Source organism: Rhinatrema bivittatum, chromosome 5, assembly GCF_901001135.1.
Source record: "Rhinatrema bivittatum chromosome 5, aRhiBiv1.1, whole genome shotgun sequence".
Lineage (NCBI taxonomy): Eukaryota > Metazoa > Chordata > Amphibia > Gymnophiona > Rhinatrematidae > Rhinatrema > Rhinatrema bivittatum.
In genome coordinates this window covers 18,720,843-18,734,576 of record NC_042619.1, presented here as the reverse complement: position 1 = coordinate 18,734,576, position 13,734 = coordinate 18,720,843, and the positions used below count along the sequence as shown (strand labels likewise).

General features: G+C 44.8%; 1 protein-coding gene across 2 annotated transcripts in view; it reads right to left on the bottom strand.

Annotated features, from left to right (window-relative positions):
* The window catches only part of POLD3 (DNA polymerase delta 3, accessory subunit), a 128,385-nt gene extending 120,618 nt beyond the window's left edge, over nt 1-7,767 (bottom strand). Inside the window, exon 1 of one of the 2 annotated variants that reach the window (XM_029602080.1) lies at nt 7,490-7,767. Coding sequence is in view for 1 of the 2 variants with exons in the window: in XM_029602079.1 (XP_029457939.1) it covers nt 7,490-7,546 (57 nt within the window). In the remaining variant the exon portion in view is untranslated. The remainder of the gene's footprint in view (nt 1-7,489) is intronic. The other variant, XM_029602079.1, reaches the window with a different exon arrangement.
* Between the last annotated feature and the right edge of the window lie 5,967 nt (nt 7,768-13,734).

The following is a 13,734-nucleotide window of genomic DNA, read 5'->3' as shown; positions in this document are numbered from 1 at the left end:
ACCCAGCTGCAAGAATCCTCACTGAATCCAAAAAACATGACCACATCACTCCAACACTTATCTCACTAAACTGGCTACCAATAAAATTCAGGATTGAATACAAAGTACTATCCATTCTACATAAAATTATATATGAAAAACAAGAAAACTGGCTAAGTTCCTCCATAAAACTGCATACCCCAAACAGAAACCTCAGATCAGCAAATAAAGGACTTCTAAAGACACCAACTACTCGTTCCAAACAACTCATCTCAATCCAAAAGAGAGCAATCTCTCTAGGAAGCCCAAAACTCTGAACTCCCTCCCAACCGAACTCAGAACTCAAGAAAACCTAAAAACTTTCAAAAAAGATCTAAAAACATGGATGTTCACCAAAGCATACCAACTCACCCAATGAACAAACAATGCCAACCCCCTCCAGTCTAACCTGAAGAAAATTGAAACTTAACACAAGCATGCATTATAACAAAGAATTTGAAACGTGAAAAAAATGAACAGCAACTATCTTGTATATGATTTCCCTATGTTAACAATCTTTTGAACCTTTTTGAAAACCTTGTTTATCCTCCTTAACCTTGTAATCCTTCGTATTTTTGTAAACTCTTATGATGTCGAAACTGAATGACGGTATATATAAAACTCGATAAATAAATAAATAAACAGATAAATAAATCAGGAGGGGATGTTAAGTTATGTGGCTCTTATAGACATATTTCCCTAATAAATGTTGAATTAAAAATATTAGCCATGGTTTTGGCTATACGGCTGGGGGATGTAGCACCAGCTTTGATTCACTTGGATCAAACCGGATTTGTTCTGGGGAGGCTAGCATCTGACAACATGCGCAGAGTGTTGAATCTGATATGGTGGGCTAGGCACGCCATCTGTTCTATTGAAGGTGGATGCTGAAAAGGCATTTGATAAAGTTCACTTGAACTATTTCAGGTCTTAGAAAAAATGGGGATGGGGGAATTTGTTTACCTGGATTAAAAAATTATAAGAACCCTAAGACATGTATTGAAATTAATGGGGAATATTCTAGCTGTTTTTCAGCAGGAAGATGGAAAAGACAGGGCTGTCCAGTCTCACAATTTGTTGTTTGCATTATCGTTGGAACCTCTGGCAGTCACAATCAGGAATACGGAGGTAATACAGGATGGTTAATAGGACAGGAAACATACAAATTGTCACTTTTTTTCAGATGATATTTTGTTCACGTTGTCAGATCCCATTCCAGCCTTGAGCAATTTAATACAAGCGATGGGTTGGTATCTGGTTTCAAAATGATGCAGACAATCTGAACTCTTAACTATTAATGTTCCCGAAGAGACAATAGAAGAAATGAAAGATTTTTCCATTTAAGTGGGCAAAAGAGGGAGTTAAGTACTTGGGAGTCCAGATTGGGTCTTTGGGATGAATTATCTACCACCGGAAAGGGCTATATCACAATCTCAGTGGTCGGGATATACTTCAAATATCCTGAATGGGATCTTTTCCAAACTCTTCCTATACCATTATTAGAGGGGATGCTAAATCAATTGTAGTGGAAATTGCTTAGATTTATTTGGAAACAAAGGCCCCCCAGAGTTTCTAGGCAAGTTCTATATCAACCAAGGGTTTGAGGGGGATTGGGGGTCCCGAATTTGTAATGGTACTACATTGCCGCCAATTACGTTTGGTAATGGATTGGCATAGTAAGGTAGAATCTAAAATATAGGTTAAGTTGGAGCGGGATCTCAGTGAAAAGGTTTCAACTGGTGATCTTTTGTGGACGACTCTGATTTCACCTATTTCTAGATTTACCTATGATCTCTGAGATAAATGGAAGCATCTTTTAGAGGGGACAGTAATTATTTTTACAGGACTTCATTTCATTTTATCAAAGATTTCTCTCTTGGATACGATTCAAAAGCATTTCGTACCTGGAAGAAGATGGGCCTAAGTAGGTTGGAGCAGATGTGGCAAGGCAGAGGAATTATTTCATTCTTTCAGTTGCAACAGATCTTCCAGCTCTCACCTAGAGACATTTTTCCATATCTACAAGTGATATTTTATGCAAGGCAAGGAAATGGTGATGGACCCCCTTAACGGGAAAAAAAATTTTTTTTCGAATGTAAATTTTTATTGGTCAGAATAAACAAGCAGCAGCAACTATGTTAGACCAATACAGATTTCAAATAAGAAACTCTGATGATCCCCTCCCTCCCTCCTCCCCATCTCTCCTCTGTATCAGTCCACAGGTAAACGAAACAGAATAATAACCAATAAGTCAGTCACGATTGCATTGTCCAATAGATTAAGCAGTTGGAGCATGCACCGATGTAATGTTCGTACAGTACACCCAAGCTAATAAATCTAGTCATATCTCATGTTTGCCTCCTGGTGATTATTATGCCAGATCTGCGCCCATAGGGCGTCCTGAGTGGCAATCTAGACTCCTCCTTGCAAAGATTGTCCCTTCATCCACTTGAGAAAGGGTTCCCAGGATCGTTGAAAAGTGGGAAGTTTGTCCTGACAAATTGCTGTAAGATATACCATCCGATAACACACATGTAGCCTGTGGGGGAAAACAATTTTTGAGAGCTTTTGTGAACAGGCAGATACAAACAAGCTACTGAATGGGGAACTGGCGAGGAAAACTGCCCGTATTGTGGCCTGTGAAAAAGATTTTAATACACAGACAGAAGATGAAGATTAGGGGGAGGGTTTCTTAAGAGTAAGTAAAAGGTCAGTATTATCTTTTAATAAAGAAAAAATGGATATAAAGTCTTGTATAGGCATGTATGCACAAAATCTACCCTGCGGTGGATAAATCTTGTTGGAGGAAATATGGGGGTGAAGGTATATACTTCCATATATGGTGGGTATGTCCCTCTGTCGCTATTTATTGGGATATGGTTTTGGAATTAATCCGGAAGATTACAGGTCTAATAAATCCCAGGGATCCAAAGCTTATTCTATTGGGCTTGAGTGATTGGGAGGTGGACTTGCATATGAGGTTACTGACAGGCCAAAATTTTAATAGCAGCCAAATGTGAAGTGGCTAAATAGTGGAGAGGGTGAGGGGTAAATATGCTCTTGCGTTGAGATAATTTATCTTATGGAAAAGCTTACTGTTATTAGACAAGACAATGTTGGGAAATTTGAAAAGGTATGAGCATCAAGTTTGGTTTCGAGAAAAGTCCTGACCTGATATCTACTATGTTCTATGATATTTAAGTATCCTATATTGCTATTCACAAGCTTCTATGCTATCTTAATTTATTTTATTATATCTTAAGAATATACTGTTATAGCAATTTATCATGAATTGTATATTTTCTTTCTGGAATGTGGGGGGGGAGGAAGGGAAGTAGTTCCTAAATGGGATTATTCCAATAAGAACATAAGAAATTGCCATGCTGGGTCAGACCAAGGGTCCATCAAGCCCAGCATCCTGTTTCCAACAGAGGCCAAACCAGGCCACAAGAACCTGGCAATTACCCAAACACTAAGAAGATCCCATGCTACTGATGCAATTAATAGCAGTGGCTATTCGCTAAGTAAACTTGATTAATAGCCGTTAATGGACTTCTCCTCCAAGAACTTATTCAAACCTTTTTTGAACCCAGCGACACTAACTGCACTAACCACATCCCCTAGCAACAAATTCCAGAGTTTAATTGTGCGTTGAGTGAAAAAGAACTTTCTCCGATTAGTTTTAAATGTGCCACATGGTAAGTTCATGGAGTGCTCCCTAATCCTTCTATTATCCGAAAGTGTAAATAACCGATTCACATTTACCGTTCTAGACCTCTCATGATTTTAAACACCTCTATCATATCCCTCCTCAGCCGTCTCTTCTCCAAGCTTAACAGTTCTAACCTCTTTAGCCTTTCCTTATAGGGGAGCTTTTCCATCCCCTTTATCATTTTGGTCACCCTTCTCTGTACCTTCTCCATCGCAACTATATCTTTTTTTGAGATGCAGTGACCAGAATTGTACACAGTATTCAAGGTGCGGTCTTCACCATGGAGCTATACGAGGCAGAAAAACTCATAAGACATAGCAGGCACAAATGATATCCAGAACCACTGGTCTGATTTAATTTAACTCCATCTCTGGAAGAAATGTGACAGCTATCCACCTATTCTTTCCTCCACAGATTGGGTCTGTAAACCTTCATTAGGAATATATTGCGTGGCATCAGGACCTCCGGAACCACTCTCCTTTCTATTCCTCTTTGAAGATCGAAAGGACTAGCATCTATTTAAAAAATCGTACTCTCTGACCCCCAGAGTATTACTCTTGCCTGTTCTTCCTGGGATCTCGAAACCTAGACCTATACTGCAACTTATGCAAAGGGCCTTTTGGTTTATCCTCTGGAAGCTTGAGCACCTTAGACTCTCTCCAGGCTTTAGCCAACTTTTTGAGATCCTCCCCGAACAGTAGTTTCCCTTTAAAAGAGAGATTGATCAGTTTATTCTTCTAAATCAAACCTGCCAACCAGTTACAAAGCCACAGCAAACCTCTTGCTGCTATAATGGAGGCCATACTTCTTGCCGAACCAAGAAGAGGCATCCACCAAAAGGAATGTCCCCAATCCCAACAGATGACGCTTCATACTCCTTTCCTGCACGGGCAGTGACAATTGCATGTTTGCCCTGCAACAACAGTGCTCCACACTGCCCGCTTACAAAATTATACTGGAAGCCTCAATGGCTTGTTTAATCACAGACTATCTTCCCATCTTGCACATCCTTAAAAGCTGCACCCCTTCCACAGGAATGGTTGTCTTTTAGGTAACTGAGCAAACCAAAGTGTCCACCTTAGGAAACTTCAGCTTCTTTTTCACTTGAGAGAATAAGGGGTAAAATTTTGACAGAGCTTGTCCATCTTTAAAGTTGGCTTCTGACGATTACCATTCTATCTCAATAAGGTCCTTCACCGCCCTGTGTAAGAGGAAGGACTTTGAAGGGTTGCGCAAACTAGTCATAATAGGATCCTCCAATGCCTCCAGACCTTTCTGCAATCTTTCCTCTGAAATATTCAGAATTTGTAAGGACAGAGAAATTAGGCATAGCAGCTCATTCCTGTGAAAGAACCTAACCATAGCAGAGCCACTACTTCTCCAGGAAAACACTCACTTTCCTCATCACTGCCTTTAAAGTCCCCAAGATCCAATGGAAAAGTGTCAGACTTGAGGGATTTATCATCTCCTACTTCCTCCTCTCTGTTCATTCTCTTCCTACCAGAACCTCCCACACCAATACCCTGGGTGGGAAGCACCAATAAAGAGGGCCATGGAGCAGCACTGATGCAGGCTTTTCAAAAATTCTTCTGACAACACAGCCCAGGAGGAAGAGGGAACTACGGCAGGCAAGGACACTGTTCCTCTAAAAGGAGCTGATGCCACAGCTGCGGGGAAGTTAGTAACCACATCCTCCCCCTCGGAGATAAAGGAGGGTGATTCTGCTCAGAATCCACAGCAGAAAGCATGTTCACAGGAACTGAATGGACCAGCTGTCCCACTTCTGCAGACTCCCCCCCACAGGGAAGCAGACTGCCTGCAAGACCTTGACTCTATCTCCCTTGAACAGTTGCAGCATACTAAAGCTCCCCCCACCAACTGCTGACATGAACTGCAGTTGCTGCAAAGAGTTTCTTCCCATGCTCAGAACAGACCATCATAGATGCCATTATTGACCACCAAAACTAAATGATTCCTGATAAAACAGACCAGATGAAATTTCTCAGTCATTCATTCCAGACCAGATGAAAAATACCTCAGCAGTTAAGATCTCCAGGCTCCCAAAGTTTCTGCTTGAAGAAACAACAACCTGAGACAGGAAGGGAACTACTCACTGTCAACTCTTTATCTTATTTTTTTTGTTTGGAGAAATAATCCTAAGAAGACAAAGGAGGGAGGGCAGTGGAAGGAAGCAAATTAACTGATAACAGTTTACCCAGACCTACTGTATTTTTCGCTCCATAAGACGCACCTAGGATTTAGAGGGGGAAAATTAAAAAAAAAAAAAATAGTGTGCTAAACCTGCTCTGTTCCCGGGCATCTGTGCATCTTATGGAGCAAATTAGGGGTGTGCATACAATTTTTTTTGTCCCCGTTTCGTTTTCGGGTCTGGGGAGAGCCACTCCTCGGATCAGAAAGCTTTTATCATTCTCTTTCGTGGAAAAAACAAATAAAGAACAAAACCCCACCCCAACCCTTCAAATTTAATTAACTAAAAACCCCCACCCTCCTGACCCCCCAAGACTTGCCAAAAGTCCCTGGTGGTCCAGCAGGGGTCCCGGGAGCAATCTCCTGCTCTTGGGCCATCGGCTGCCAGTAATCAAAATGGCGCCGGTGGCCCTTTGCCCTTACTATGTGACAGGGGCTACTGGTGCCATTGGTCAGCCCCTGTCACATGGTAGGAGCAATGGATAGCCCACGCCAATAATCAAAATGGTGCCATGGCCCTTTGCCCTTACTATGTGAAAGGGGCTACCGGTGCCATTGGTCGGCTCCTGTCACATAGTAAGGGGGCCGACTTGGGGGGGGGAGGTTTGTAATTAATTTTTTTTTATATATATTCGCTCCATAAGACACACAGACATCTTCCCCCCACTTTTAGGGGAAAAAAAAGTGCATCTTATGGAGCAAAAAATACGGTATATCCTAGAAGCTCCAGGGAACTGCTCAACTGTGGGAGGGAGTATATGACTTTCATCTTAGGCACTGCCCTCCAAGATCTAAAATGTCCTTTCCTCGAGCCTAACCAGGCCTCAGCTCAGAACACCAGATGCTCACCTATCATCTGCGGAAGTCAGAGAATACTGGCAGGCTGAGGTCAGCACCTGAGCATGTAAGGAGTGACGTCAGCAAGCCTAGTGGTCTCTGTCTCCATCTGCTGGTTGGTGGGCATAACCCATGCGTCTGGCCTGGCCAGGTCTGGCTGGATGAAAAGGAAGCACATTTCCCTCCTATTTACCTTCGGAATTGTTTAAAACATTTACTTCTGAGGATCAAAGTGTAAGATGCCAAAAACACCCCCGGATAGGTTATAAGTGGTGATATCATATAATTAACAAATAAAGCATGTTTTATACATGTGAATTAGCATAGCACCACGGGGCTTAAGAGACAAGAGCCTGTGACATCCAACTACAAAAACTTCGAGAGCAAAATAATAATTAAAAAAAAAATCACAACCTCCCCCCAAATAATCGACCGCCGATATTTCGCCCCTCTTATTTTGCCCGCGAACTTTCCCCCCACCTTCTGTTACTTTACCGCTAACGTCTCTCCTCCCCTCGCCTGGTTTCGCCTCCCTGTTTCTCTCTATTCCTGTCACCTTACCCCTGGTCTCTCTCCCTCCCTCTCTCTCTCATATGCTGCCCACCCGCATGTGCGCGCGCGCGTCTACAACTGCCCCTCACCAAGGTTCTTGATACCGCGCGCGCGCTCTCCTCGTTATGGCTCCCCCACTCCCCCCCCCCCCACTCCACTCACTATCTTGTTCTGATCTGTGACGAACTCGTCGATGTTCTCCAGGTACAGCTCGTCCATGGTCGGAGCTAATTCCCGGGATTGCTTTGAGGTTTGTTTGGGCGGAGGGGAGACGGTAAGAATACAATTAAAATGAACGCCAGGGACGGTTCGACCGCTGGCGGGAAAAGGGAGGCTGCTACCGCCGAAGAGCCCGCGGGTCAGGGGTCACGGTACGTCGCTATGGGAACGCTGCACGCGACCAGCGCCTACGGATCCCGCGCGGGACAGAAAGCGTCGGGTATTGACCGCAGTGCGCTCTGAAAACCAGCCTGCTTCTCACTTTCTGCTAAATGCACGGATTATAAATGCAAAAGGAGCTCCTTTTTTTTTTTGCAAATTGTGACCTTTATTGCCCACCATAACAATATAATAATATAAATTTGTAAAGGAACTATCAATCAAACAGGAATCAAGCTTGCTTTTTAATCTACTTAAGAATGCATACACTGTATAGGCAACCACCTCAGGAGCAGAAGGGGTTTACAGATCTCACACTGAGATTCCCCCCCAGAGGAGGCTGTGCAGGCGTGCAAGGTGTGTGCCTGTATCTTTATTATCACTGTGTGTCCTGGATAAGGCAGTGTTTCACAGCCTTTTCAATCCCAAGTACGGTTGCCAACTGTCCTGAATTTTTCTAGTCTGTACAGATTTCTTTAAGTACTATTCAAAAAAACAGGAAGAGTTAAAATGTTTGGAAATGTCCTGATTTTAGCCCTCCAGCTGCAGCTTAGCATCTGATCCTTCCCCGTTATTATACAATACAGTGTCTGCTTTGATAGCTATTCTATATTCAATATGTGTTGGATACTTTTTATTTTGTGTCGCTTACATAGACTTCAGTCCATGATTTAATCAGAAACCTAAAAATGTAACAAAACAGTGGATTGCCCCTGGGCTGGTTAAAGCAAATCTTTTGCAGAGACAAAGAAGTTTGAGAACTAGTGATCATAAAAAAGTGATATGAGGCTCTAAAGAGGTAGACTTGAGTAATATCAAAAAATATTTCTTCACAGAAAGGATGGGGGATGTATGGAATAACCTCCTGGTGGCCGTGACAGATGCAAAACAAAAGTTAAGGAAAGCTTGGACAAGTAGAGGATCATTAATTGCAGCGAATTTAGGGGAAAATCAGAGATCCACTGAGGTCTATGACACCATAGCAGGAAGTAAATTGAGCAGACTAGATGAACAGCATTCCTATAAGAAAAGGCTAAAGAGGTTAGGGCTGTTCAGCTTGGAGAAGAGACAGCTGAGGGGGGATATGATAGAGGTCTATAAAATCATTAGAGGACTTAGAACGGGTAAATGCAAGTTGGTTATTTACTCTTTCAGATATTAGAAGGACTAGGGGGGCACTCCATGAAGTTAGCAAGTGTTATTATTTGTGATATTTGTGGGTGGATCCTTGGCCCGGTGGCAGATGACCATGCCCACAGGGGAAGGTCCCGAGAGGGACCACCGGTTAGGCTCAGAATTTGGAGACAGACACACGCTAGTTATTTTATTAGACAGTTATAGAGAACCACCAGAGGTGGCAGTAGTGAGCTGGAAGAGCCCGGCTGGGCTGTAGTCCCTCAGGCACTGGAACAGCGATCCCAGGATGGCTGAGTTGTAGAGAAACTGTAAGAATGAGTAGGCAGAGTATGCAGAGTTCAGGAACAGAAACTTGATGGTAACATTCACACAATAGTCTCTGGAAGCAGCCCAGGAGCTGGAATGAAGTAGGCCCTCGAGGAGCGAGTACCTGGTTCCAGGGAAAGCTCTGAGAGAGAGATGGTAACTCACTGGTGTTGTAGGCAGCAATGACTTCCTGGCAGAAGTTATATTCAGTAGCAGGTCCAGGAACGTGGGCCCTCGAGGAGCGAGTACCGGTTCCAGACTGCAACCTGAAAAGTAAAGAGAGAGCAAGGCCCCCGAGGAGCGGGTACCCCTGGTAAGTTCGAAGAGGCAGAGTAGCAAGGTATGCAGAGAGCAAATCCCATCTGCAGCGATACCTAGAGGAAGTAAACCCTTGCTAATTCGATTAGTTAGCGAAACAAGAGACCTTAAGTATCCGGTGGAGGTGACGTCATCTCAGGGGGGTGCCCCTGAGGTTCGCGACACTGCTGGTACTTGAGTTGGGGCCGCGCTGCACGTGCGCCCGCGCCCTTAGGCTTTTGGAGAACATGGCGGAGAGCAGCAGAGAGCCGATCCGGGGACGCCGGAGAGGGTCGGCAAGATGACGCTGCGGCAGCCAAACTTCCGTCAAGCAAAGACGAAGTCGCCAAAGAGGTAAGTGGGCGGAGTGGAGATGTCGGGCAGCGACCTTTGCAACAGTAAGTAGCACATTTAAAACATCAGAGACCATTCTTTTTCACTCAATGCATAATTAAGCACTGGCATTCATTGCCAGAGAATGTGGTTAAGACAGGTAGAAGCCGATGCAAAACAGTACGCTCAGCCAAGATCACTGTTTAACCCGTGACTGGACATGCGTTTTGGACGCGCGTCCACAACCCCTTATGCTATAAGGGGATTAGCGCATCCAAAACGCGCGTTCAACCCCCATGAAACTAATAGCGCTCATCACATGCAAATGCTGCTGATGAGGCTAATAGCTATTCTCCCCAGATCCAAACAAAAAATGTGCGCCTGACCCGCATGTTTTTATGCTCAGAAATTAACGGCTGCCCAGATTTCACTTCCTGATCAACCGATAAAGCACCCTTGTGAGAAAAGGTTAAAGAGATTAGGGCTCTTCAGCTTAGAAGAAAGACAATTGAAGGGGTACATAATAGAGGTATATTAAATCATGAGTGCAGTAGAACAGGTAAACGCAAATAAATTGTCTACTCTTTGAAAAAAATACAAAGACTATGGGATACTCCATGAAGTTACTAAGTAGCACATTTAAAACAAATCAGAGAAAATATTTTTTCAATATACAGTTAAACTCTGGAATTCATTGCCAGAAGATGTGGTAAAGGAAATTAATATAGCTGGGTTTAAAAAAGGTTTGGACAAGTTCCTGGAGGAAAAATCATAGTAGCATAGTGAATGAAGGCAGATAAAGACCAAAATTGTCCATCTAGTCTGCCTAGCAAATCTTCTATTAAGAGTAGTAGCAACTGCTGTTCCATGCAGTCTACCCCCATGCAGAAATGTAAACTTTAGATGTAATAGAAAAGTTACCCCATTCTTCATTTTCTAGCCATCAGGGATCCCCTGAGTTTGTCCCACGCCCTTTTGAATTCCATCACTCTTTTTGTCTTCAGCACCTCCTTCAGGTAAGAACATAAGAATTGCCATACTGGGTCAAACCAAAAGTCTATCAAGCCCAATATCCTGTTTCCAACAGTGGCCAATCCAGATCACAAATACCTGACAGGATCCCAAAGAGTAGATAGATCCCATGCTGCAAATGCCCAGGATAATTGGCCTTCTCCATATCCCACACCCCTGTGAAGGACTTCAAAGGGGCATGGGATAAACACTCTGGATCCATAAAGTCTAGAGGATGTGAATGAAGAGAGAGTGGCTTGCGGGAATGACGGCTACTACCTGGAGATCATACCTGTATTCAATAAACATACAAACAGTTTGTTACGCTTGGGCTCCGGTCAGGAGGCGTGAACACCACCCAGCAGGGTGGCTCCAGGTGGAGAGAGACAGGAAGCTAGAAACAGTGTCTGGTTCCAGGCTGGGTCAAGGCAGGCAGCAATAAGCAGTTTCTAGTTCAGGCTGGGTCAGGGCAGGCGGCAATGAGCAGAGTCTAAGTTCAGGCTGGGTCAGGGCAGGCGGCAATGAGCAGAGTCTAAGTTCAGGCTGGGTCAGGGCAGGCGGCAATGAGCAGAGTCTAAGTTCAGGCTGGGTCAGGGCAGGCGGCAATGAGCAGAGTCTAAGTTCAGGCTGGGTCAGGGCACAGTAAGCAGGGCAAGGCAGGTCAGAAGGCCCGTAGGCCACACACACACAGAAGGCCCGTAGGCCACACACCATAAGCGGGGCAAGGCAGGTCAGAAGGCCCGTAGGCCACACACACACAGAAGGCCCGTAGGCCACACACCATAAGCGGGGCAAGGCAGGTCAGAAGGCCCGTAGGCTCCACACACACAGACAGAAGGCCCGTAGGCCACACACCATAAGCAGAGCAGGGCAGGTCAGAAGGCCCGTAGGCCACACACACACAGAAGGCCCGTAGGCCACACACCATAAGCGGGGCAAGGCAGGTCAGAAGGCCCGTAGGCTCCACACACACAGACAGAAGGCCCGTAGGCCACACACCATAAGCAGAGCAGGGCAGGTCAGAAGGCCCGTAGGCCACACACACACAGAAGGCCCGTAGGCCACACACCGTAAGCAGAGCAAGCAGGTCAGAAGGCCCGTAGGCCAGGTGAGAACAACGAGGAAGGAGGCCCGAAGGCCGCGCAGGGCAAGGCAAGGAAAGGCCCGAAGGCCGCGCAAGGCTAGAGCAGGGAGCCCAGGTGAGCTCGATGCCGAAGCACCGAGGCAACTGTCAGGCAGGGTTATAAGGACACACCCAGAGCACAGAGTGGACAGATAAGATGGACTGGGCCTGTCCGGAAAGCCAGCACTAGAGGGACCCCTGGTGGTGAGGCGGTTGCACTGCAGCCAAAACTGTAACACAGTTAATGCGACTTCAGCATTGCTCTATGCTTCAATGGCAAGAGGAAATGTGGAAAAAAGGATTTGCATTCACAAAAAAGCAGGAAGTAACTTGCTTGTTATGGTGGTTACTACCCCAAACCAAATAAGCCTGATGCTTCGCTTTCAATGCATATCCAGCGTAGCTCTCTGCTTCAATGGCAGGGGGGAATGAAGAAAATATGATTTATATTCAGACAATAACAACAAGGACTGAATTACATAGTCTGGGTAAACAAATAAGCATGGGGGTAGCTTGCTTGTTACAGCAGTTACTACCCCTAATCAATTAAGCCTGATACTTCACTTTCAATGCATATCTAGCATAGCTCTCTGCTTCAACGGCAGGGGGAATGAAGAAAAGTGGATTTATATTCAGACAACCAACAAGGACTGAATTGCACAGGCTGGGTAAACAAATAAGCGTGGGAGTAGCTTGCTTATTGCGGCGGTTACTACCCCTAACCATTTAAGCTAGATACTTCACTTAGATGCAGCTCCAGCACTGCTCTCTACATTAATGGCGGGGGTGGAAGAGAAATAGAACCAAAAAGTTACTAATAAAGGCCAAGAGTCTTATAAGTATGAGAAAAAAAACAAGTGTGAAAGCTTGCTGGGCAGACTGGATGGGCCATTTGATCTTCTTCTGCCGTCATTTCTATGTTTCTATGTAAAGGGTTGCCATGGAAGTGGACCTGCAAACATGCTGACACTTTCCGAAATGTAAAAAAACACTCCAGGCCTCAGACTTTGTGCTCATTCAGTATGATCAACAGAGACCTCCCAGTCACCTGTGATGCTTCTCGACATGGTGTTGGGGCTGTGCTGAACTGTGCTTTGCTAGATGACATTCAGGCACTGAGTGCCTATTATTCTCGGATCTTGTCATCATCTGATCAAAATTCTGTTCAGATTGAAAGGAAGGAATTCACTTTTGTATTTAGAGTTAGAAAGTTCCACAACTATGTGCATTGCCAGGCTTTTCAAATCTGTATTGATCACAAGCCTTTGGCATATCTCCAAAGACGAGCCTACATTTCTTAGCGTCCAGTCAGATGAATCCAGAACAAGTGGGTTATGCACTCTACCAGCAGATGGAGACAGAGCAAGCTGACATCACAGCATATATACCCCTGCAGTGACATCAGCCTCCCAGTATTCTCTGTCTCCAGCAGATGGGGAATTGCTTCATTTTGAGAAAGGAGAATTAAGGAAATAAATTTGCCCCGCTCTCCTGAGGTAATACCAAATAGTCCCTCCCCCGATTGAGAATTCTTGAGGTGATTTCCGTGGTCCCTCAGATGAGTGCCTTGGTCCGGTAGCTGGTTTTTAGCCGGCGAGACATTAGCTGCTTAAGCAGCTGAAAGGCAGCAGGTGCAGGAAGCCGAGCGCAGCGGTGACAGCACATGCCCTCCCCCCCTCGCAGCTGGAGACCGTCTCTGTACTCAGCCAGGTAAGGCTGAGCTCTGGAAAGTTTAACAAAAAAAAAAAAGCAACATAAAGAGACTTAGATGGAGGCTTTTGTTGCATAGGGCTTCCTCCTTCCCCCGGTCTCTGTGCTCGGT